This window comes from Limanda limanda, chromosome 19, assembly GCF_963576545.1.
Source record: "Limanda limanda chromosome 19, fLimLim1.1, whole genome shotgun sequence".
Classification (NCBI taxonomy): Eukaryota; Metazoa; Chordata; class Actinopteri; order Pleuronectiformes; family Pleuronectidae; genus Limanda; species Limanda limanda.
This window is the reverse complement of record NC_083654.1, coordinates 11753456-11777917: the sequence shown is the minus strand read 5'-3', so window position 1 is coordinate 11777917 and position 24462 is coordinate 11753456. Positions and strand designations below refer to the sequence as shown.

General features: G+C 43.2%; 1 protein-coding gene across 2 annotated transcripts in view; it reads right to left on the bottom strand.

Moving 5' to 3' along the window:
- elmo1 (engulfment and cell motility 1 (ced-12 homolog, C. elegans)) overlaps positions 1-24462 on the bottom strand; it is a 102471-nt gene that overhangs the window by 28830 nt on the left and 49179 nt on the right. For both annotated transcript variants that reach the window (XM_061092668.1, XM_061092667.1), the window contains exons 9-16: positions 24088-24239; positions 23846-23924; positions 21912-21962; positions 20449-20571; positions 19399-19527; positions 17986-18090; positions 16156-16264; positions 3682-3818 (exon numbers count right to left, since the gene is read on the bottom strand). In XM_061092668.1, coding sequence (XP_060948651.1) covers positions 3682-3818; positions 16156-16264; positions 17986-18090; positions 19399-19527; positions 20449-20571; positions 21912-21962; positions 23846-23924; positions 24088-24239 — 885 coding nt within the window. The remainder of the gene's footprint in view (positions 1-3681; positions 3819-16155; positions 16265-17985; positions 18091-19398; positions 19528-20448; positions 20572-21911; positions 21963-23845; positions 23925-24087; positions 24240-24462) is intronic.

Genomic DNA, 24462 nt, shown 5'->3' with positions numbered 1-24462 from the left:
CAGCGTCGCGTCACGTCGTGCACACACAAACATTAATACAACCTGAACAAGGTCTTTGAGTATTCCACACCTCAGAGAGCGCTGTGCTTTTTGGATCTGGCAGCGACCGCAGGAGCTGCAGGAAAATCACAGCCGTGCACTATGTGCGTTTTGAAGTGGACGGCCTCAGAATTACCCTTGACACAGCTCATTATCCTCCCACACGTCTTAAAGAGGATATATCCTCATTTACTGAATGCACAGGCACTGAATGGCAACACGCATAATAGCTCCAGAGCAGACTAGTCCTTTCACAGCGCAGCCAGGATTTCTTTGATAAAAAAGATAAATCTGTCACATTGTGCTGTTGACATTTTTCTGTCGAGCTGAATGCTAATGCAGAGAAAAATCTTGTGGGTTCAAAAAACTGAAGCATATTTGTGCAAGCTATCTTTTCCCACTGGTGATTAACAAACTCTTGAAGACCAAGGCCACTGCTGATGTATTTTGGAACAGATACCCCCCCCCCTCGTTTAAATAAGAATTATCTGTCCTCATGACCTCCGATTAAAAATATCTCCATCCACACGAGAACCCAAAAACGACGAAAAACGCCCGAACAAGCATCAAGCATGCTGGGCCAGTAGGTGGCGACAAAGCCTACATCAACGATCCATCAAATAGCCATAAAAACAGACTCATACAACACTAGTGTTTGATAACATGACAGAGTGCCTTCAGTTGGTGGCAATTAATTAATTAGATAACTGCACTTGAAATCAGTGGCAGAGAGATGTGTTACTGCACATATTTCTGAACCAAACCTCTTGCCATAGTTATGATTATGTCATTCATCATGATAAATATGTATATTCAAATCCCTAACCTTTTTAAGATTCCTTTAAAACTTGCAATGTTCTTACTTTTAAAATTCTCTCACCCCAAACCAATTATTTGCTTCTTTCCTATTCTTATAAATACATGATATAATAAAAATACAAGATACCCAACCCAGTGCATATGGTGGAATATATTGCATATTGGTTGTCGCAGTGACCAGAGTGATATCGTGGGTCAGAGATGTGTGTCTGCTACTGTTGGCAACAAACATTGTTTACAATTCTAAAAGAGTTCGGACTAAATTATTCATGACTGCATCATTCTCTGCCTCCTAATGTACCAACTCCAGTAAAGGACGTGTGAGTGGAGCTCTGTATGGCTCTGTATTCACTAAGCCTTGCCCACCTTTCAGTAACTGGGAATCTGAACAAATCCCCCTCCTCATTGCAGCCCACACATCGTTTTCCATTTCACATGTCGTAGTGCGAAAGCTAAAGATGCTTTAGTCTCATCACATTTGACTTTCTATGTTTTTGTTTTGCATTTTCCTAAAACCTAGATTTGATGATTAGCTTTATCGACTATGTGAAGCACTTAAAACTCATATCCTTCTCATTAATATTGAAATCGAACAAACTAATGCTCAGGATTTAATGGGATCTATGTCAAGCTCTTCCTCTGTATATTTTTCCGCCCCTTGATTGTTAAGATTGGGATTTGTAGTCAGTGACTGTTTCGGCTACAGACAAACAACTCTGTGTCATGTTGACAGAATTAGGTAGAAAATGACAACTTTCCGAAATCATCACAGGGGCCGACGTCTCCAGAGTGTTTCCAAGTTCATAGCAGTTACTAACGGAGCCTCTGCGTTTGAGGCAGGGAGCGCGGAGCTCAGTGCGCAACATTTAGCTGACAGGAAGCCCGAGAGACCAAACAGTCTTACAATCGACAAGCTGCTGCTGAGTTTCAAACTCCCGAGGTACCGTGCGATGAAAGAGGGAGGTTGGGGAGGAAAGAGGGGAGAAGGAAGGGAAGCTTCATCTATCCCGGTCCGATCGAAATTGACTCTCGCCTTTTGAGGGAGGGGTGTGAAGGACGGGATTGGGTAATAGGATTGCTCGCTATAGGGGAGGTGTTTGTACACTATGTGGGTTTTGTTCTCATCTTTTCCCGAGGCTGAACTTTAAGTGGAGCTGAACATGAGAGGAGGTAGTATTCTAGGCCGATTAGAGACGGTCTCATCACTCCTGGTACATCGGCCATTATCTAAACTCCAACTTTTGGGACCATTTATTTTGCATTTAAATCATCGGACTAATTGTTGTACATCACAAATCCCCCTGTGTCACATTGGAAATGGAAAAAAAAACAACTAGATATATTGAAAACCATTGCAACAGTTCTAAAGAATAATCCAGCCATTATCTCATCATCCTTTAACCTGCAGGTGATGTCCACCAAAACCCAGGACCTATATCTCCATCTGCAGGTGACCCACAGTCCTTCAATGTTTCCTTCCAACAATTCACAAACAACAATGAAACTTTTAGTCGTTTCAAACCAGGAGATAGATCGTTTGTGTTTCCCAGAAGCAAAAAAATAGTTTCTTGAGGGACTTTAAAACATCACAGCCTTGAGCAACTAAAAAAAATCAATCCACCATGTAAGACTCAACAAACAACAATAATCACTCAGACTCGCCTTCATCCCACTGAGGTTTTCCTTCATTTAACTCTCACAGAAGACAAAGCAACTCAACCATCACCAAAATCACTCCATTCACAAAAAAAAAAATAAGAAGTGCCAACTCTTTCACATTTATCCGTGGGATTCTGGAGACTGAATCACAGTTTCGCCTTCATGTAGCACAGTTTGTGTCCATTTGCAGTAGAGAGACCTCTTGGACCAAGAGGACTGAACCTGCAGAGCAAACGCAGAATGACCGACTGGCTCACTTGTGTGTGAGGCACATTTCCAATGCTGATCAAAGCCTGTAAATATGAGTTTGTCAGCAGCGACTTGGACACGTGGTGGCTTGAAGCTCACAGTGGTCTGTTTGATGTTTGATTCCATAAAATAATCATAATTAGTTTAACAAGGCAGGGAAAATCCACACAGTGTCTGTTGACTGCTACAACTGATGCCCAACTGAATCCACAACACACAATATCTGTCATAAACACCCCATTACTATCACCGTCTGGCTCTCACACACAAACACACATTTTTCCTTTGTGAGGCGAGTAAACGTTAGCCAGGAAGTTTTTCATCTTCATCCAGACTCCAATGAGCTCCAAATGAAGACATAGGAGCCTAATCAGCGGCTCAGCCAATGGAGGCAGCTAATGTTTCATCTCAGGGGAACAAAAACAACAATGTACGTAAATGTTAGAACTCGAAAAAGTCCATAAGATGAGCGTGAGCAGTTCCCCCTTTCAAAGGAAACACCTAAAGCATGTTCATCTGTTATGAGTTATATAACTGTATATATGTTGCGCTGCTTTCAGCCAATGATTACTACAGAAATAAATCAATATAAAAAAGTAGCTGCCAGTTTCACAATCGGAATCTTTTGTTTAAAGGTTTCTGTCACACGGTTCCAGCTGTGAGGAATCCATCAACATCACATTATGTCACATCACTCAATCATACATATATATATGTATATATATATGTAACAATCATGTACTCTTTACACTGTCACATTGTCAGTTTGATTGCTCTCCGAATTCAAACTTAGTTACAATAAGACCGTAGTAGGTAGGATGACTGGAACTGGGCCACAGTGATGGTTTTTATGCAGCGGACCCTCCCACCTCCCAAACACACACACACACACACACACATATAGATCAAACGTACCTTGTTGAAGTCTTCACTTGTGGCTCTCATCTCCTTCCAGGTCTTGTTGAGCAGCTGGATGGAGATGCAGAAGAATTCCTCAAAGGAGCGGTCGTGGGTGAAGAACATGGGGTGGAAGTCGTGGCAGTTTTCACTGGCTGTGGACACAAGAGAGATTCACCGTCACCTACTGTAGCAGTTTGAGTAAAACAATTTCCAGTGCTTATGCAAAAAGAGTGAAACCGGGTTCTAGTCCAGAATCTAATGCAAAATCTCAATACGTTTAGATTAGTCATCAATCCAAATGTCACAGCCTGACATAAAGTCCATGAGTTAGTCAAGGGGTTTCAGTCAGTTCTGCAACAACTGAAAAACTTGGAACACACACACACACACACACACACACACACACACACACACACACACACACACACACACACACACACACACACACACACACACACACACACACACACACACACACACACACACACACACACACACACACACACACACACACACACACACACACACACACACACACACACACCACTTAACCAGGGAACGTTACAGAGGAAGTCATCAAATAACTGCTGCTGAAAGGTTCTGGATTACATTTGAAGTGGTAAATGGATTTGAAGATCATACAAGATCATTCTGACACATAAACGCCGAAGAATAAATCATCTGTCGGCGAAGCTAAGACTCATATTCAAAATAACTCATTTATTCAGATAACAGAGTAATATGAGATTAGAGAGACTTTTCATGGGAGATAATCTAATTGGCCTGGGAGGGATTTCTCTGATTATAAATTACAGACGTGGCAGGAAGTTAATGCGTTTATAGGCCATTTCATAGACACAACCACTGAGAATGAGATATCGTTCCCCGACGAAGCACGGGTGTGTGTAATTGAAAATTTAGCTCCTCATCAACTTCAAAAAACAAAATATTCCTCGGAGATAAATTGTGACCAGCGAACACTGTTCTAACTGGATTACGTTGAGATTTTTCATTTTGCAGAGCCAGAGGTGGTTCATTTTATTTATTAGCAGCGTAACCGAGACATTTCAGTCTCCTCTATTTGCGCGAGGGTGTGTTTGTAAAATCCGAGCGAGAGGGAAGAGGACCAGACAGAGCTCACGAGTGCCCAAACCACATTAACCAGGAGATACGATCACAAGGCTTGACAGTCACTTGAACTAAATTTGTCCCCCTCTCGTCTTGCCGAGACGAGAGGCCGTCTTGTGCCAAAGGTTGGTTCAATTAAAGAGTTTCCACACGCAGCGGCGGGGCGGTGGCTCACCACGAGCAGCCATGCAATTGGATGGAAGGGGGTCAGGCAGCAATTGAAACTTCACAGTGTAATGAGTGATGGCCGGAGGCGACCTGAGCCGTGATTCGGAGCGATGGATGGGAGATTAAGGGGGAGGGCGAGGTGGAGAAATCCAGGGGGGATGTGCCACCAGTCCCGGCAGTCAATCAGGAAACTAATGGAGGTGAGCCAAAACAGATGCTGACTGGCTGCTTAGTCAACAGTAAACTGCGCTCAGGGACAGAAGAGGGGGAAAAAAGCAGGAGAGAGACGAAAAAGGGCGAATTAAAGAAAAAACTTCCTCAGTCAAATACCCTTTCTGGCCGACTTGCAAAACTTCTCGTTAGGGTTGGAGTTTGTTGTGACCTCTGAGATAAATGGACAGTTTGTTGATAGACAGAACCCTGAGGTGGCAAGGTGAGTGGAATTACATGTCAACGCTTATTTGGGAGATCTGGTCAGTGAGCAATCTCGTGTGGCCTGAACAGATATTTCTCCATCCTGAGGTTCTTTGAGGCCCATGCTGAGATGTGGACAGTTTTATTAAACTCTCACAGGAACCAGCAGGACGATCAGATAAAACATCATTATCGTGTGCTGATGCTCAAAACTGAACTTTAACCTTTGGCAACCAATCTTAATCGCTGGAACAGAGGCATAATAAATCATATACGCATCACACTTGGGATGTTTTCTCTACAATAGAAATCAAACATTGTTCAGAAGGTTCCTCCTAATGGTCCTGAAATAATACTGTTTCCATCAACGTACTGTATTGCACTTTGATTTCCCTTTCCGTCCACTTCATCCTAAACCTGCTCCATGGGGTTTAAGTCCGGAGACTGTGCTGCTCTTCAAACATGTGAAACCACTGTTTCCTCTCATGTTTTAGTCTCAATAAAAACAGGGAAAATCTATGTTTCCTAAAACCTTTGTGCAGTTCACAAACATTGTTGTGTATTCTAATCCTCTTTCCACAAACTTACCCCAATGGTTCCAGAGTGTGGATCACTGAATATTTCATCACACAAACATAATTCACCCACGCTGAGGAAATAATTTAAGAGGGGAAATCTGGGCGCAGCTGCTCTGGATCTTTTCTGCAGACTCCAGCGATGAAAAAAACAGCAGCACACTGGTTGTAGTATTTTTATTGATGGGAAACTGTTGTCTTGAACATACAGTGTAGCCTGTTTTCTATTGATTTTTTTAAACCCCACCACTCAAGATATTGTTACACGTAGATGTTTCACTTCTACCCTTAGGGGTGAGTGTAAAAGAAGCTACGATTTTGACTGAATGTGGATGTAAACGCTCTGGAAGTCAGCATTTTAACTTTATAGTTACACAGATATACAGAGCCAGAACAACACCATCTTAACAGACTGCACTAGACTTCATTGGGCCTTGAGGAAACACCAACCGTTTGAATGTGTCCTACTATAGAGCTCTTTCAAATAAAAAGTCCACATATAGGAGAACAAAACAAATCAACAACTTATTTTGCAGAGGCTGCAGCTTCTTTCCAGCTGGCTGGAATGTCACAGCTGAATCTTCCTCAACAATTCACAAATGCACTTAAAATGATCTGCCTGAGCAGAGATGGCACTAAGCGAGTGCAAAGTCATGTTGCTGTGATTAGGTAACTATTGCTTTAAGGCTTACAAGCCTTGGATTTTAACCAGAGCAATGCTTCAGCATCCTCGTGACTGATACGGAGGCTGCAATGATAAAACTAAACACAATGAAATTCTGTAACATCCAAAACACTGAGTGACGCGGCTTTGTAGCTGGATTGACTGCATGCTGACGATCGTATTGAAGAAAAAAAGAAGAAAAAGGAGGAAAATCCCAATTCTTTGCCACTCTTGCCCTAAATCATTAGTGACCTTAATCTGAGTGTGACTGCAGCAAAATATGTGTGTGTGTGTGTGTGTGTGTGTCACATTCAAGACTACTGATGCATGCATATGAATGACAATGCAGACACAGAAATAAAAAATGTATGTATGTATGTATGTATGTATGTATGTATGTATGTATGTATGTATGTATGTATGTATGTATGTATGTATGTATGTATGTATGTATGTATGTATGTATGTATGTATGTATGTATGTATGTATGTATGTATGTATGTATGTATGTATGTATGTATGTATGTATGTATGTATGTATGTATGTATGTATGTATGTATGTATGTATGTATGTATGTATGTATGTATGTATGTATATTATGTATATTGTATATTAGTACTACTACTATGAAGTACTAATAAGTGATGAGTGAGGGAATCAAGCAGTGATAACCTACAGGGTAAATCCTTGTAGCTGCTTTTTCCCTTAGGAGTTTAGCTATATGATTCCAACACTAGATATTGAAAAGGCATCTGCCGACACCCGTGTTTCATAAACAGCTACCAAACCTGCGGCTACGCAACTCGTGAAGAAGGCTCCTACTTGGTTGAAGCAAGTTATGTAAAGACCTCTTTTCATTCCTTCCACCTGAGATACAGCCGTCTCCCACAGGCAGGCTAACGTGGTCATCGCGATGGGCTGGACAACTGGACACATCGAGTGCCCGGGGAGTCTGACAATTTTTGATGGATGAGTCACACAGCCTGGGGCACGCACACAGACACACACACACATGTACACACACATGTACACACACACACTGAATTCTGTTTGGAGCTGGATGACACGCCACAGAGCAGCGGGGTAGATATGAACTCTCTCTCAGTTTAAATCACAATTTATGACGCTGTTCAGCCGAGCATATGGGTCCGGAGGAGGGAAATTTAGACGGATGGAAAATGGGCTGCGATGACTTTTCTTTGCCCACAATGGTTTTCATCCATCTGCACAGACAGATGTTGGGTCCCTGTACCACCCATGAACTAGGTAACACGACACTGCGATGACCAGTTTACACTGTGCTGGACCATATGTCTGCATGGACTTCGTGAATCTTTAAAATTGATAAACAGAAAATATTTCAGGGTACATCTGGTTATGTGAGACATAGGTGAAAAGAAATACATCTATTTTTCCTACTACTCAAGAGTTCCACTTCACTACAACTTCCCCTGGACATGGCAGGAGGTCAGTGTTTTATAGACAGACATTTCAAAGTGAAAGCTTTCTAGTGTCAGAATTGGGCTGAACCTAGTGATTTATTTCATCATCTTTTGGATTTATCTATTGAAAATATCGTTAATAAAATGCTGATTGTCCCATGTGAGAATCTGGAACTAGCAGAAGTTTGACTTTTCTTGTTTGATAATGATCATTATAAGAAAATGTTAATATTGTTCATTGCATCTATTATCTAACCCCTGACCCTGATCTGAGTGTGTGGAATCTCCTGCTGCTTGATTGAATCTAAGGGGACTGTTGGCAGGGGTATTCACCATTCTTGTTATTTCTACATGAGGAGTCAGTACTCATGGGACAGTTTACACCCTTCTTTGGACCTTAATTTCTTAATTACACTTGCAAACTTTTGCAAAGATATGTAGTTATTGACGTGTGTATGCATTTCTTTTCAATGGAGAAAACATCAAGAGAGAAATGTCCAATATTCATATCCGGGAATTACAACTGGTAGGCTACTGGATGGTTTGTCTGCCTCGGTAGCTCGAGCTTTTCATCAGAACCACATGACATGAATGCGTCATGAGCTCTGTAGGCCGAGTGTGGTTCCAAGTCATTGGTTTCAGACAAATTAGACACATCGGTGCAGTGATGCTCCACAACATCACACTATATCATCATAAAGACAAAATGACTCAGAGGCTGCAGACGCTTCTCCTCTCCTGTCATTTCTCTTCCCTTCTACCCGTCCACCGGGACCTGTTCGTGTTCGAGCTGAGGTCAGGGGTCACGGCAATTTCCCCTGCAGTGGATATGTGACTTTGTTTGTGTGTGAGTGTGTGTGTATGCAAGCGTGTGCCTAAGTGTGGGACAGCTGTCGCCTGTCATGCTCCAACCACAGTCCGTTCAACGTGAGACCTCCGGTGGCTTGGTGACGTCAACTCAAGGGATAATTACTCAACTGGCCACCACTCACATGACTCCTGGGCACGACAGAGGTGACTAAGCATGTGTGTGTCTGAAAGTGTTTGTGTCTGTAGCTGTGTGTCTGTTTGTGCCTCTCCTCTGTATGTGTGAGCGAGACGTGGGGCTGAATGCCACCCTGACACCTGTCAAGGTCCAGTGTGTATTTGTTTGTGTGTGTGCATAAAGTGAAACAACCCTCAGAATCACCTTGCAGCTATGCCACATGATGAATACACAGTGAAAGGTGTCATCCTCAGTCTAATTACAATAGCAGCATGCCCTGATGTCCAACTGTGACGTGGGTGTGTGTGTGTGTTTGTGTGTGTGTGTGTGTGTGTGTTTCTACTATTTTGGGAAAGAGAACTTTAGGTTTAGAATGAAGTTAAAGTTTGTGTAGGGAGCTAAGGGAGGCAGTACGTCAACAAGTGTCCTCACAATAATAAAAGTGCAAGTGCAAGTGTGTGTGTGTGTGTTTTTCCTGTGAGCTGTGTCAGCACCATCTTTGCGTTCCAGTCACTGCTGTATGACTTCACAGGCTGACTGTGTTATCATGCTGCAGCAAAAACACCACGGCATCACTGCACTTGCAATGCAAACTATGCCTCTTCCACATATAGGAATGCAGTCGTGTCATTTATTCATGATTCTTCTTTATTTTGAGAAGCGTAAGAGGAACTTGGACTGGACAAGGATGCAAACACGGAAAAGTCAAAGCCTTATTTCCCCTCTGCGGCTTCTAATTACATAACTAAAGCATTTTAGCATGCACAGTACCCCACGATGGTCAAGATGCATTAGAGGACAGAGGGGGAGCAGCAGCAGATGGAGGGAGGAGAAAATGAGACAAAGAGGGAGGCATGTGGAGAATCCATCAGCGCTCTGTGCCGAGACACGACGCCAACAAATTTAGCATCTGCTTTCACAGACACCTCAGATTCTCACAAATACAATCTGAGGCTTATGTAGCCACGCGTCTAGCTATGAGTTTTCTATCGAGTCAGAGCTGCCCCTGGACGCATGTATCAAATACCACATCTTGAACAAAAATACACCTCATGGCGGTTTCTTCTGACGGAAGCACTCTCGCCGTGAGTCATCGTTACTCAAACAAACACACAATCTGTCGGCGTTTGCACAGATTCTGAATCATTTCATCGAAGCAAAAAAAAAGAAAAATCTCCAGCTTACATGCACATACTGTGTTTGCTCATACACACAAACGTAGCTTATATGTGAAAAATCGTAATTATACCTCTAAAAATAGACAGATTTAAGGGCTTTATCACAAAGTGTATTTGAGAAAGTATCAGAGAGTGGTGGATAAACTGCATCCAAACTGTGTGTATAAGTAGACAGGTCTGTTCTATACTATTCAGTATCATTGGAAGAGCCAAAGCTTAATTGTTTCAAATTGGTTTGAAACAAGTTATCAATAGAATCCCTATGGAGTTTGGTTTTATTCTCACCTTGTGTTCTTTAAGTGTTCAAAATGTTGTATATGTATAAATGTTGTCCTGTCAGACTTCACCCTACCGGGACTAAGGGGTCTTTGGGGAAGAAATAACCAAAATAAAGTTTGAGGGTGTAAATGAGGCAGACATGCTGGTGACAGCTTGATGGTAAATTACATCCAAGGAGCTCCAAGTACAAGTGAAAGTAAAACGAGTGTGGCAGCAGTCTCATTGGGTGGGCTTTGGTTTCATCCATCGTATCCCTTCAGTCCACAGAGGGTTGCTGAGAAGTGACAGGGGGCAGTCGGAGAAACTTCAAGGATGCTTAAGAGTTGATATTCCGGAGTGGCCATCCGTCAAGTTTGTTGTTATTTGGGCTCTTCGATTTAAAACCCCTCCACTGATGTATGCCTGAGGCGACCGAGTGGAAAAACCCTGCAGAAGGATCTCCCTCTTGAACACAAGGCTGCAACTGACAACTGTGTGAAGTGGCTGCTGCTGACCGCCAAATAGATGCTTGCGTCCCGACTTGAGGGATACTTGGGATTCTACACTTCGCTTATGATTTATGAAGGGAGGCCTATAATGGAATATTTAATTTAATTTAAATATCTTTCCTATGGAAGGTTAATTAACCCCTTACTTACTTAAGGAAAGTGGATGTAAAGTTTTTTGTTACTTCCTTTGTCTAGTAAGAGTAGTTGTCCTGGCACATACCACATCCAGCCCAGCTGGAAATTATTATTGTATGTAAATCCCCTCCTATCGAGTGACTCATCAAATATCGATAAAAGGGCATTTCTCAGCAAAACTACCCTGAAACACAAAGTACCTATAAAAGAAACCTAAATATATATTTTCTGAAACGTATAACATCGTGGCTAAAAAGAAAGATACAATCTATAATACTGTCCTTGAGGAGACAAAAAGAAAATCAATCCTTTTTTCCACATGATGTATTGTGACAGAACTGTCCATGGTGCTGAACGTGGCCTTTTGTTCTGACCTGGGCTGATCGCCAAGTAATAGAAGAGTCGGTTAGAAACACGTGTGACCGTCGGTCTGGAGCCTGAAAGACCTTATTTCACGTATGAGTCAGCCAACATGTGTGTGTCCGTTCACAGACCTGCCCGGCTCGCCATCTCGGACACGAGACGCCACGAATCACCGAGCAGGGCCATTACTCCCAAAGACCGATCCTTTCTAAATAACTTCATGAATATTCCATGGGCCAGCTCAAAGAGGAGAGTCAGAAAAAGTCATGGTTGGCCCCTCATCGACGCAGATTCCATTAAGCCCTGTGTTGCAGCAGAAACACGGTGGGATAATTAATCTTTTAGGGTCTAAAGCAGGGCAACAACAAGTGCAGGAGCGGGAGAGAGAAACAGAAAGGTTATGAATTAATGGAAGAAGGGGAGCGGAGAGAGTGACACCTGGATAGTGGCATGAATTATGTAGGATCTGGCAGCGCTGACAGATGATTCAACCAAACAAGCTGCCTTACCTCTGTCCTCCAGAGCAAATCTGCATAGAAATATTTCAACAATGAAACATCTGAAAATGGGGAAGATGAATTAGAATGGGAGGGAATCGGTTGACCTGAAAGTGCAGCTGTCACTGCAATGCTTGCCTGTTTTTTGTGAAAAGTCAAATGCTCTTTGTATTGAGGTTTAACGGTGTCAAATTCATGAGAAAGAAAGCTGCAGCATGAAAGCACCAGGAACGAGTACAAGTGTGAGAGGGACAGATGTTCTTTAGACCCGTAGAGAGGAAATAAAAGCCCTGAACGAAAGAATGTAGAGTGAGAAAAATTAGGCAAGAAGAGCTTGAGGAGATGAGAAGGGGGAAGAAAAGGCAACTTCAGCCGCCCGTGGGGGAAATCGACGATTCCTTGGTGTTTTAACCTCATGATAATACAAGAAGAGTGTCTGGACCCTGCCGGAGCCAAACTGACATTTCACATCCAGCAAATGAGCCACCAAGACATCACCGCCGTCACAATTAATCCGCTGTCTCTTTCTTCTGCCCTTGTGCACAGAGGGGTGTGAAGCCGAGATTGGAAAAATGTGAGAAAAAAAGAAAGAGGAAGAAGCGGCTGAAATTAAGTCTTCTTTTCTGCACCAGGGGTTTTTGGATTGGATTTATAGACACGAAATTTAAAAGACAACCGTGACTTTTAAATGGAGAATTACATTGCTCTGGTGGTCTGGTTGGCTCTGATGAAGTTTTCTGGAGCAGCTCTGGTTCTTGGTTTTTCTCAGCACTATGAAAGATTTAGTGGGTAGCCTACATCTCCGCTGACAGCTGTATCACCTTGTTCTTACAGGCTATGTATACGTCCTGCTTCCCTGAGACCTATGTGCAGTATGCAGGGTTATACATGAGGAGTAAGATGATGTCAGACGACGTGTAAACAAACAAAACGAAAAAGTGTGAAGCCAGGCTAGCAGCTCTGTGAGGCTGTGACCACAGGAGGTAGTGGGGGTCCTGGATTTGGAAATGAAACAATCATGTGAAAATTTAGTGTTAGATTGTGTCACAAGACTAAAAAAGGTGTCATCATATTTACGTGGGTATGCCCTGGTGCTACTATGATGTTGCGTCGCTTTAAATGTGAGTGCTGCAAGGAATTGTGGGGCAGCAGCTTCTCCTTTCCTAATGGTCCAATGTTTCCTATACTCAAGGAGATACTTCTGGATCATTGCACTCAGCTACGAACTTTTCTAAAACAGACAAATAGGCTATTTGACGTCATCCTATGACTCATCCTCAAAGGTTCAAAGTGATGAACTGACTGACCGACCAACATTTCCAATCCAAAGAAAACACACTTAAAAAAAGACACAGAAAAATTCTGTCGCTCTTCTTCTTCTCCTCGTGATTGGCTCATGCAGCCGTGTTTTCCCCACAGTGTGAGAACCGGTGCACTCGAGAAAACTACCCGGCTTGAAATGTCATTGTTACATGTCAAGGTATTGGCAAAATACTGTACCACAGTTTCTAATATTACTCTGACTCAAATACCACGCTATCCAAACCGATAAAACATTACGGAGGCACAGACAGCCACTCCAACATCCTCATTAGTGTCAGGTATTTCATTGTTTCTCTGTGGAAAGGTCACCGCGAATAATGACAGTCGGTGCAGAGCTCAGACTCATTTCTCTCCCAGCCTTCCTCGGGGAAATGCACACTCATGCCCCTTGCATCAAGCACGCACACGCACGCACGCACGCACACACACACACGGTCTCATGCTTCCCTCTAATGACCAGCCGTTACCCACAAAGCATTTACAGCACCTGCTAGGCCCATGTTACATTCATCCTCCTCGTACATTCATTAGTGTGTGTTAATATACACAGGGCTAATGGGGTGTGTATGAAAATGCACTTAGCCCTCGACAAGAGAAGACGCAGTGCAGATTACGACTACTCTGGGACACATGAGGATAAGATGCATATAATGCTCTGTGAGTGTGAGTCTGTGCAAATATTTACTAGGGTTGGGACAAAGACAGATGGGAACATGAGGATTTGGGACAACATCAGTATGTGTGTGTGTGTGTGTGTGTATAAATATATATATATATATATATACACATATAACTATATATCTCAACATGTCTTTCCTCACCCCAGTTTCCTCCGAGGGAATTTGTTTTATTCCCTTTACATCTATTTTCTCTTGCGGCGTGCCCACAGAAGACCTACTTATGTTGACGAGAATCCTGTCACGTCTGAAGCAGGTGTAGCTGCCCTTACTGTGGCAGCAGACACCATCTATGGGCAGATAGGTCAGGTGCAGCAGTGTATAGGTTCACCGTACCAATTTTGATCAGTTCTTCCGTTTTACAAATGCACACATAAACACATAAATATTAATAGTAGCTTCAGTCTCAGGGGCTGACAGACACAGGAAAGAGGACATTATACAGCCACTGGGAAACGAGACACCCAGAGCTACGAGTCAAGGTCACCACCATAATACAACCCCAGCGTTCAGACCTGCAGGGAAATCTTAGCTCCATAACATAAAAGTATCTTCACCGGTGTATATTTGCAAAAATAAAGTAGAGTAGAAAATGTGGAGCAGATTTTGAGGTTGGGTTGCACATTCAGATCCTTTGATTAAGTTTCTTGAAATCGTGCACTCTGCCCAGTCTCTCAGAAAGAATCTCATTCACAATGATTCCCTGGCATTCATCCCGGGGATTTAGCTCTATTGCATAAGCTTTCAACTACATACTGAGGAAAAGCCACAGAGATACAGATGTTTTCCCCCTGCTTTGGGACAGTTCTGGTAGCTTATATCAGCTTATTGACATGCATGAGGTCAGGGGACATATTAAAACACTAAAGGGAAGCAATATTAGTCTGTTAAGAGCGAAGGTCAAGAGGGCATGTGCAGTGGATAAAAACTAATGAGATCCACTGGATCAAAGCCCTGAGGCACAAGAAGATGCTCACACAAACACTTAGAACCAGTATGAACCAGGTCACTGAGGCTTCATCCATACAACTACGTTTTCGTTTTAAAATGGCGGTTAGAAACTAAAATGATTTCCACATCCGTAAACTAAAATGGGGCCAGCAGTGTTTCTAAAGCTTGGAGTAGAGTGGACGCCGGGTGAGCAGACGTAGCAGAGATGATGCTTTTTTAAACAAAAACATAGTAATGTGAATGTAGCATGAAAGAAGTCAAGCAAAGAACTCAGTGTGTGTGTTAAATTAGGTTGTATAACATCACAGGAGACATGACCTGTCTCCTCACCTGAACTAAGACCCTCCACGCATCCACCCCTGTTTTTCCAGGTCAGAGCATGTTTGTCAGGTAGCAATGTTCCGCTAACTAAACACTGCACACAGCATCTTTTCATTTGTCCATTTGTTTTTGCTGAGTGTGAGCTGAGAATTCGATTAGGACGGAGGGGGAGGTGGAGGCATTTTGCATTAGAGCAAAGTCTGGCAGAGATAAGAGAATATTAAAAAAGGCGAGGCACATTATAATATGCTTGGAAATGTTAAAAAAATATGGCCGCACCTTCTTATTTATTTTATTCTGAGGCCGGGACTTTACCGTCAAACACAGAGGAGAGAATCTGGGTGAATTTCTTTCAATATAAGACCGAGAAACAGAAGTGGACACTGTTCCTCAAATAAAGTCCAAAACTGCAATTTACAAACAAGAGTGGAGATCCCTGCAATGTGGCCGAGTCTAAATCCTCTGTGGAGAAAACAGACACAGGCAGATGAAAAGGGCAAGTGGGTTTAAAAGTGAGGTAAACATGCCCTCTCCCTCGCTCGGGATCAATTCAGAGTGGAAGTGGGCAGAGCTTCTCTGTCTCCGTGAAGCGCGCCCCCCAGAGGCAATATATCAGCCTGAGTGGAGCTAAATGGATTGAGGTGCATCACTAAATAATGAACTCCCAGCAGCACAATTACTGAGCATAATGGTTGCTTTCATCTTAGTGCGAAAGGGAGGATGTGTACGCAAAAGGCAAACAATCCATACGCACATGCTCAAGTACAAACATTCATCTCTGAGGGTAAAGCAGTGTTTCTCCAACTGTCAAATGAGTGAAGAAAGACACAGAAAAGACATCATCTGCAGTTGACTGAAGGTGGAGGGGGTCTGGGTCTGGGTGCTAATATCGACTTACGGAGCTCGCCCACTTTGAGAATCTCACAGAGCATCTTCGTCAGCTCGATGCTGCTGCGGCCGAACGGACACTCGTGCTTGTCTTCTCGGCTGCTGTTCTCCAGGACGATCTAACAACACAAAGAATCAAGGAGTCAGGACGAGACACATCAGGAGCAGATCTGCTCAGGGGGAAATGAATGGTCAAAGAATGTGATTTTCACTTCTTACAGTCCAATCATTTAATCGTATAACTAGAATTAACAGCATTTTGAAGAATTTCCCTAGAGGCAGACTCTAGATATTATTTTCAACAGGCAAAAACATGTATTGTGGGTCCATCATTACTTTGACCGTTGATCACCCAAATCTAATTAGTTAATCTGTGAGTCTAAGTTTGTGCCAAATTTGGAAAGGATTCTTTTGAGAAGTTTTAAGATAACATATTCACAAGGTAAGGCCACAGTGACCTTAACCTTTGATGACCAAATTCTAATCAAAACATTCTTGACTCCAACTGAATGTTTGGACCAAATTTTAAGAAATTCCCTGAAGGCATTGTTGAAATATCATGTTCAAAAGGAAACCGGCTGTCTCTGTGCAGACGAGTGCATTCTCAGTGTGTTTTGCTTTTACATTTGCATCAATTTACAGCAGAACACTGGCTCACAAGGTCATTTTGCCATCAACAATTCCATTATGGCTGATTCTATTAGTCATTATCTGACCTTATCTGACCCTCACAGCTATCTGATTGGAAGGCAAAACACATCAATGAAATCTCTACAGCAAAAAGGAATCAGCCTAATTATGTAGAAGTCTGCAGCGCTCCCTAAATGAGGCTATCACGGTCCCAATCCTTCTCGCCGGTGACAGTTTAATTTGGGAAAAAGGAGGCTCTGCTTTCTCCCTCTGGTCGGATGAGTCGGCTCCACTCAAACATCTCTTTTCTCAGGTCCGGAGACAGAGTTACTCACCAGCATAATGCCGGAGCTCACAAACTGACACACAGTCATTATCAATCTTGGCCTCGTGTAGTTTTACTGGGGAACATAACTTGCGAGGTATCGATGAATGCGAAGACTGTGGCGAGTCTGGATTGAACTTTCAAAGCATCCTTTACTTTCTTCCTGGGTTAAAAGAATGGATATAAACCAGGAACCACTTCTATATTAATAAATGATGTGTTCTATTCTGCAGTTACTAACGAAATTAGTATGATTTAGTATGATTATTAACAATTGTAGCACATGTAGTGTCTATTTAGTACCTTATATACAATGCTATGTAAACGGGCTGACACATCACTATTGACAGTTAAGACTGACTAGCGATTGGTCGAGCATGCTACCATGGACATGACTTAAGGGGCCCATACGATTTCCGCTGCCCCCCCCTGGCCCCGCCCCTGGATCTACCCCTGGTGTCTGAGATATTTTGGTTTCACTTCGAGATAGCGGGAGGAAGTGGAGACGTGTCGTCCATCCTTTATGTTCAGTCTATGCTAACATCCTATTAAAGACAGCAGTTGAGGTCAATCACAAGTCTATTAACCAAAGCAATCCTGCTGACTGTCAGTGTAAAAATGACTGACTGACACTGGAAGAAATTAAATCAGTTCTATTGTCTGGGCTGAGCAACCTCATGAAATTCCATTTTTGCTGAAAGAAAATTTGTGTTTCAGCCAAAAACTAGACACAAGCGAAGGAGCCGGGGGGAAGGAAGTTTGTGAGGAGGCGGAGGTGACAAGGAGAAATGATAAAAAATGGTGAGGGCAGTGTGTGTGTCAGTGTGTGTGTCGGTGTGTCTACATGGGGCATGACCGCACATGAAAGTGTGCGAGCATTCTTACCCTGATGTAGGCGTCCTGGTGATGTCTGGCAAAGTACAGCATGTTATCCAGAGCCAGCATGCCTGGAGGGATCTGGGTGAAGTCCACAGCTGGATTCACATGGTTCTGAGAGAGAGACAGAGAGAGACAGACGGGGGAGACATTCACTTGAACACAATACTACAATATCTTTTTTTAATGCTTTGTTCTTTTGGGTAACATCGGAAGAACATGCTCTTTTTTTCCTCAACTGCATTGGAGTGAAACATGTGCGTGGTTTTATTTTCATAAAAATGATTGAATCATGAAACAAGTTTATTATTATTATTATGTATAGAAAATTGGAAAGTGTACTGTATATGATTTATAGCACACACACACACACACACACACACACACACACACACACACACACACACACACACACACACACACACACACACACACACACACACACACACACACACACACACACACACACACACACACACACACACACACACACACAGGTATATACAGATACAGACTGCACAGTACATACGTTATCCTTATTCCACCTTCAGTTAACAGAATGGATATATTTGCACACTCATCACTCTGTAGAGGATCTTGAGAGTAAAAGGTGAGACGGGATGTTGCAAAGGAAAAGCGGGAGGAAGAGGAGGAAGAGGAGGGAGCAGAGGATAAAGAGAGGACTGGAGGATCTGGCTCATCAGTTTTGTAACTCTGCCTGACATGAAGCGGACTGAGAGGCTCCAAACGAAAACAGACCAATACCCTCACTCTCATATGGACCCATGTAAAGATAGTCCAGCGTGTGCAGCAGTCCCCACTTAAAACACCTGAAGGCACTTAAAGGAAAATCAATTATTTTCGCATGTGATAAGGTCTTTTTGGATGATTACAAATTATGGCTTGCAGATGTCTTTGTATACACTATGTGTGCGTGTGAGTGTGTATTGTGTGTGTGCTATCTAGCATGAAAAGCAGGCTAAGGAGGATTTTAGGGTTTTAGGGTTTTTCTCTACACTGATGGAGACGCGGCCGTCCAATTGTCCTTATCTTAACTGAACACTCTGCAGTGGGAGTGTGGACGGGAAGAGCCTTGAGACAAATGTGAGCTCACAGCAAGCCAGTTTAGTTGTTATGCTACAGTTAGACCACTAAGACACGCACACACACGTCTCTATGGTCCCCACAACATGAGTAATACCACACAAAAACACACGCACGCACACGCGCACACACACACACACACATACAAACTTCACTTTAAAGTGAAGGACAATTATGTCCAATTATCTGTCTCCATTGTGGTCAGACAGTGTTTGTTTTCCTTGCTGATCTCCCTCTTGAGTCCTGTGTGTGTGTTTGTGTGTGTGTGTGTGTGTGTTCAGTATCAGTAGTTTGAGGTTTTCTCAAACACAAACTTACAATAAAGCCGAGCTTCTTGTAGTCGCGGGTGTACATGGACTTGCGCTTCTCAATGCTGCCACTGTTGTTGGGCTCACACTCCACGTCGAAGGCAATTCTCCGCAGCTCAAAGATGATGTCCCTCTGAGCCTGCACACGCAGAGAAGAATATTAAAGTGCTGCTCATAACTCCATCCGTCTTCTCATCCTTTCAACAGGTTGTAATTTAGGAATCAGTCTCATCTCCACTGTCTGGGGTCTTGCAGTGCCCAAGGCTGCCTGGCCAGCAGCCATGTCTCTCAACTGTTTACATTCCTTGGCCAGACCTATAGTAAGGTTTTTTATTTCTTTGAAATCTGGCCGGATCAGGGCCAAACTGCCCACAAGCTGTTGAATAAAAGATGAATGATTGTTTACTCCTGGCAGGTGTAGCATGCTGTCCTGCTGCGGGATCCCTCTGTGAGAAACACTTTTCTCTTTTTGGGAATTGTTCCTCGTATACCTGCAAGGAGTTTTTTTGTAATAAAGTTACTTGTGCTGCGTTGGCTGAACTAGGCTGGACAAACGTGTCCTGAATACTTATCATTTTGACATTCGTACTTTTGATTTGAAAAGTCTGGTGGCATTCTCGATTTTTCTTACTGGCAACAAAAATCTCATGAAAAGACAAAAAATAACAGTAAATTGATCCTAATAACAATCATGGCCAAAGCCTGATATACCTCTATTGTACCCCATCTACTGATATGTAATATATATACACTGTTACTGACATTTTGTGGGGTTAGATATATTTATTGGTTTGCCGATAAAATATAATGAGAAAAGTACAAAAGCTTTTACTTTAAGTGCATTTATGTTAAAATGTTACCTAATAAAGATTCCTTTATTTTCTTTTGTTATTTACTATATATTTCATACAGTATTGTAAATATCTTTATATATTGTGTATTCATATGAACTTCCATGATAGAATTCACTAACATATCTGTGAAATGACATTCCCCTCTTTACCCTTCCAGCATTCCCTCATTTATCCACACCAACTTGTGCCCTGTTCCCAGTCCCCACCTGGTCCTGGGGATCCATCTTTGTCATCATGCGGTCCTCCAGCAGGTTGAAGGTGAGCACCTGCAGCACATACAGCTGGTGGGCCATCTCATCGTTGATGGGCGTGGGGCTCCGGATCACGTTCTGCACGGTGTGAAGGACAAAGAGAGGAGGGGAGAGGAGGCGGGACGGGAGAATGTAAGACAGAGGTGTCGGATGTGCAAAGAAAAGGTGAAGGAGAGAGGACGGGTTTTAAGGTCGGAGAGGCGAGACATGGATTTTGGAGGAGGACGGTGAGAGATAACAAAGAAGAATAAGAGGATTTGGGAGTGAATAATGAGGATTAGGAAGCCCAAGTCAGACGAAGGCAGAAGAGAGGGAGACATGAGAGTTAACACGAGGGAGAGGATGAACGAGGGAAAAGAGAGAAGGTGTGAGAAAGAGAGAACAGGAGATAATAAGCAGGGAGGTGAGACAGAGGCAGGAGTGGCAGGTTTCATTTTCCTCTCCGATATCACACTGGTGCAGAAGCATAAAACCAGAGGTAGGGAGACAAAGACAAACACAGAGAGACAGAGACGAACACAGCGAGACAAAGGGAGAGAGACAGAGAGAGGAAGATAAAAAGAGAGGGAGGGACAAGGAGAGCGGGACAGACGGAGGGACAAACAGAGAGAGACATAGATAAACACAGAGAGAGACAGACAGAGACAAAGATAAACAGAGAGAGAGGGACAGAGATAGCGAGACAGACGGAGATAAACAGAGAGAGAGAGAGACAAACAGAGAGACACAGATAAAAAAGAGATAGGGACAGAGAGAGCGATACAGACGGAGGGACAAACAGAGAGAGACAAAGATAAACAGAGAGAGAGACGGACAGAGACAAAGATAAACAGAGAGAGAGGGACAGAGATAGCGAGACAGACAGAGATAAACAGAGAGAGAAAGACAAACAGAGAGACACAGATAAAAAGAGAGAGGGACAAAGAGAGCGAGACAGACGGAGGGACAAACAGAGAGAGACAAAGATAAACACAGAGAGAGACGGACAGAGACAAAGATAAACAGAGAGAGAGGGACAGAGATAGCGAGACAGACAGAGATAAACAGAGAGAGAGAGAGACAAACAGAGAGACACAGAGACAAAGATTAACAGAGAGTGTGAGACAGACAGAGAGACGAAAACAAACAGAGAGTGCGAGACAGACAGAGAGACAAAGATCAACACAGGGAGAGACAGACATACAGAAACAAACACAGAAACAGACGGGGAGAGGCCTGGTTCCGACCAGGTATGAACATCCGTCCTGAGAGCCCAGCCCCCCCCACGAATAAGGTCTGAGTGATTGGATCTCAGGCGAATTTAGGGGCGTTCAAACCTGTACTCAGGGCTGATCATCACGGATGTTGATACCAGGTCTGAAAGGCATCAGAAGGACGATAGACTTACACTGGAGAGGAAGAGAAGTTGTTACACTTACACTGAGAATGATGGAGCGCAGCTGTTTCTGGGCAAGAATATGGGCCATCTCCTATAGAGGGAGAAAGACAAGGGGGAGAAAAGAATACAAATTCACATATAGATAAATACATAAATATATATATATATATAGCTGGAGAGTGAGAGAATGGTGGGGGGGGGTGTGGTGAGAAACAACAATATGTCAGCAATAAATGACTTTTCAGGGGTTCTCTATGTTAAAAAAAAAAAGAATATGGGCAAAAAAAAACAAAAATAAAGTAGTCACGGCACACGGCTGAGTCTGCAGTGACAGGTCATGAAATAATAAGGAAGCCATCCCAAAGGAGAACTTAATCTTAAAAGGAGGGGGGGGGGGGGGATTACTTAATGCATTAACTACATCTACAGTGCAAACTACAAGGTGTGCTAATCAAGGGTGCACTTACTGTCAGGGGACAATTTAGGATGTCCACAATGTGCTCATCAAACTACCATATCGTGTGCAGTGAGGAAACAAAGTCAGAGACAGAGAGACAGAGAGGGTGAGTGAATGAATGTGGAAAAAAGAACGAGCGAGTCTGACGGGAGGTAAAAAAAAGAAAAAAACGAGTATTTGTCAGCGGTGCAGCTTTTGGAAGGAAGGAAGGAGGGTGGGTGGGGGTGAAGGGGCAACCGAGTCAGCAGAAAAGTGAGAGAGTGGGCGACCATAATAATAACTGAAACGACGCGGTATCACAAAAACCGAACACACACACACATGTCATCTATCTGAGAACTAAGATGGTGTCACTCGCTTCTGGGACCTTAAAGGCAAATTCCGGTATTTTCCAGTACTATGTTTATAATTGTGCCTGTGTACATTTCATGGTTCTTTCAGAAAAAAAATTCCGGAATCTGTTCAGTAGCCTCGGCTGACAGCCAGGACATGATGGCGTTAACTGCGATGTAGTCTTATGGGGCAACTGCTGTGTTGTCATACTGTTAGCAACGACCCAGAATAACAACTTGAAAAAAGTACTTAAAATGGATATTTCCTGGACTTTCGCAGTTACCCCATAAGATTGCACTGTGGCCACTGCTGACGTATGACAGCTGCTGTCAAAGATGATCTTCTGGACGATTCTGAAAGTGCTGTTCATTTGCACAAATACATTTATGAACACAGAGCTGCAGGATGAAAAATTCCAGAACTCCTATTTAAAATGTGGCATCTGTAATCTGTCTCCGTGTAAAAAAAAAAAAAACATGACATGATCAGCATCTCATTGTAAAACTGCCTCCCTGCAGAAATAGAACAAGCTGTCGTTGTAGCTGTTAAACATTTTACCAAAAGTCCTGTACTTGAGAAAGAAATTGTTCACCTGTCACATAAGACAACCTAATAAAGTTCAATCCAGCCAACATCATTTATCTGATCTGACCTTTGTCAAATTGTCTCCACCTAAGTTTGTATACAGTCGTGCATTGTCGCTTATTTTGCATGCCATGTCTTTGCAGCTTTGTATGCTGCATGGGACGAATACTGTGGGTTGGCCCATTCATTATTAATGCCGAGGCACATCCCAGGACCCGACGGTGCCGAGGCAAGAAATCATGTGATTAGCTACAGGGCATGTGACATCGGTGAGGGAGCGGCAGAGAGAGAGAGAGGAAGGGGAGATGAGTGGAGGAATGAGAGCATGGTGGAACTAAAACATCACTTCTGCAGAGGGGAGAGGAAAGAAAGATGAGTGGTGCTTTTATCGGTACTTCACGGCTGGATGTTACTGTTGCACTACACTGCGAGTGTGTTACAGACACACACACCATCACACACACACACACACATATAGTAGGTACTCTGTAACAGTACAAAACGCTGATGATAAAGTGAAGTACTGCTCGCTGCATCATGAAATGACAAACACAGTCAGTATAGTGTGAGAATGATGCGTGTGCACACGGGGGTCTCACCTGTCTCTTCTCCTCAGGGGCTTTGAGGAACAGAGCGTTGATGACAGCGATGGTGTAGGTCTGTATGTCCTGATCAGTCCTGTAATTAAACAGCAGCACAATTAGGAATATTAATTACGAAAACAAGCAATTAATTATTGTCAGCACAAGTGGTTTCGAATGCACTCATCCCCGTGCGAATGACTCTGATAAATTACAATAAATGAATCAACTTCACGCAGTCCACCGCTCCACCTGCTTACCCCTGAAGGTGCGGGATGAGCTGTCCGATGGTGATCTCCTGCGCCACCTTGTGGTACAGATCTTGACTGTTGAGCACCATGGACTCCAGGATGGCCAGGGAGCGCTGCAGCACGGCCGTGTCCATCGCCGACTTGTTCACGTAGCCGGCAATCTGCAGAAGGGACGGTGCAGGAGAGATGAAGGGAGACGGCACAGAGGTCAGAATCATTTATCAGCAGTAATGCTTAAGAGACACAGAGATGCAACAAGGGACAATTAAAATACTTTGGGAGCCTGGAAAAGCACATTATAAGTTAATTGTGGATTTGTGTTTTTAGCATGTTCTGAAATCTGATGTAATAACGAGTCTGGGTAATAAAACAATATCAATTATC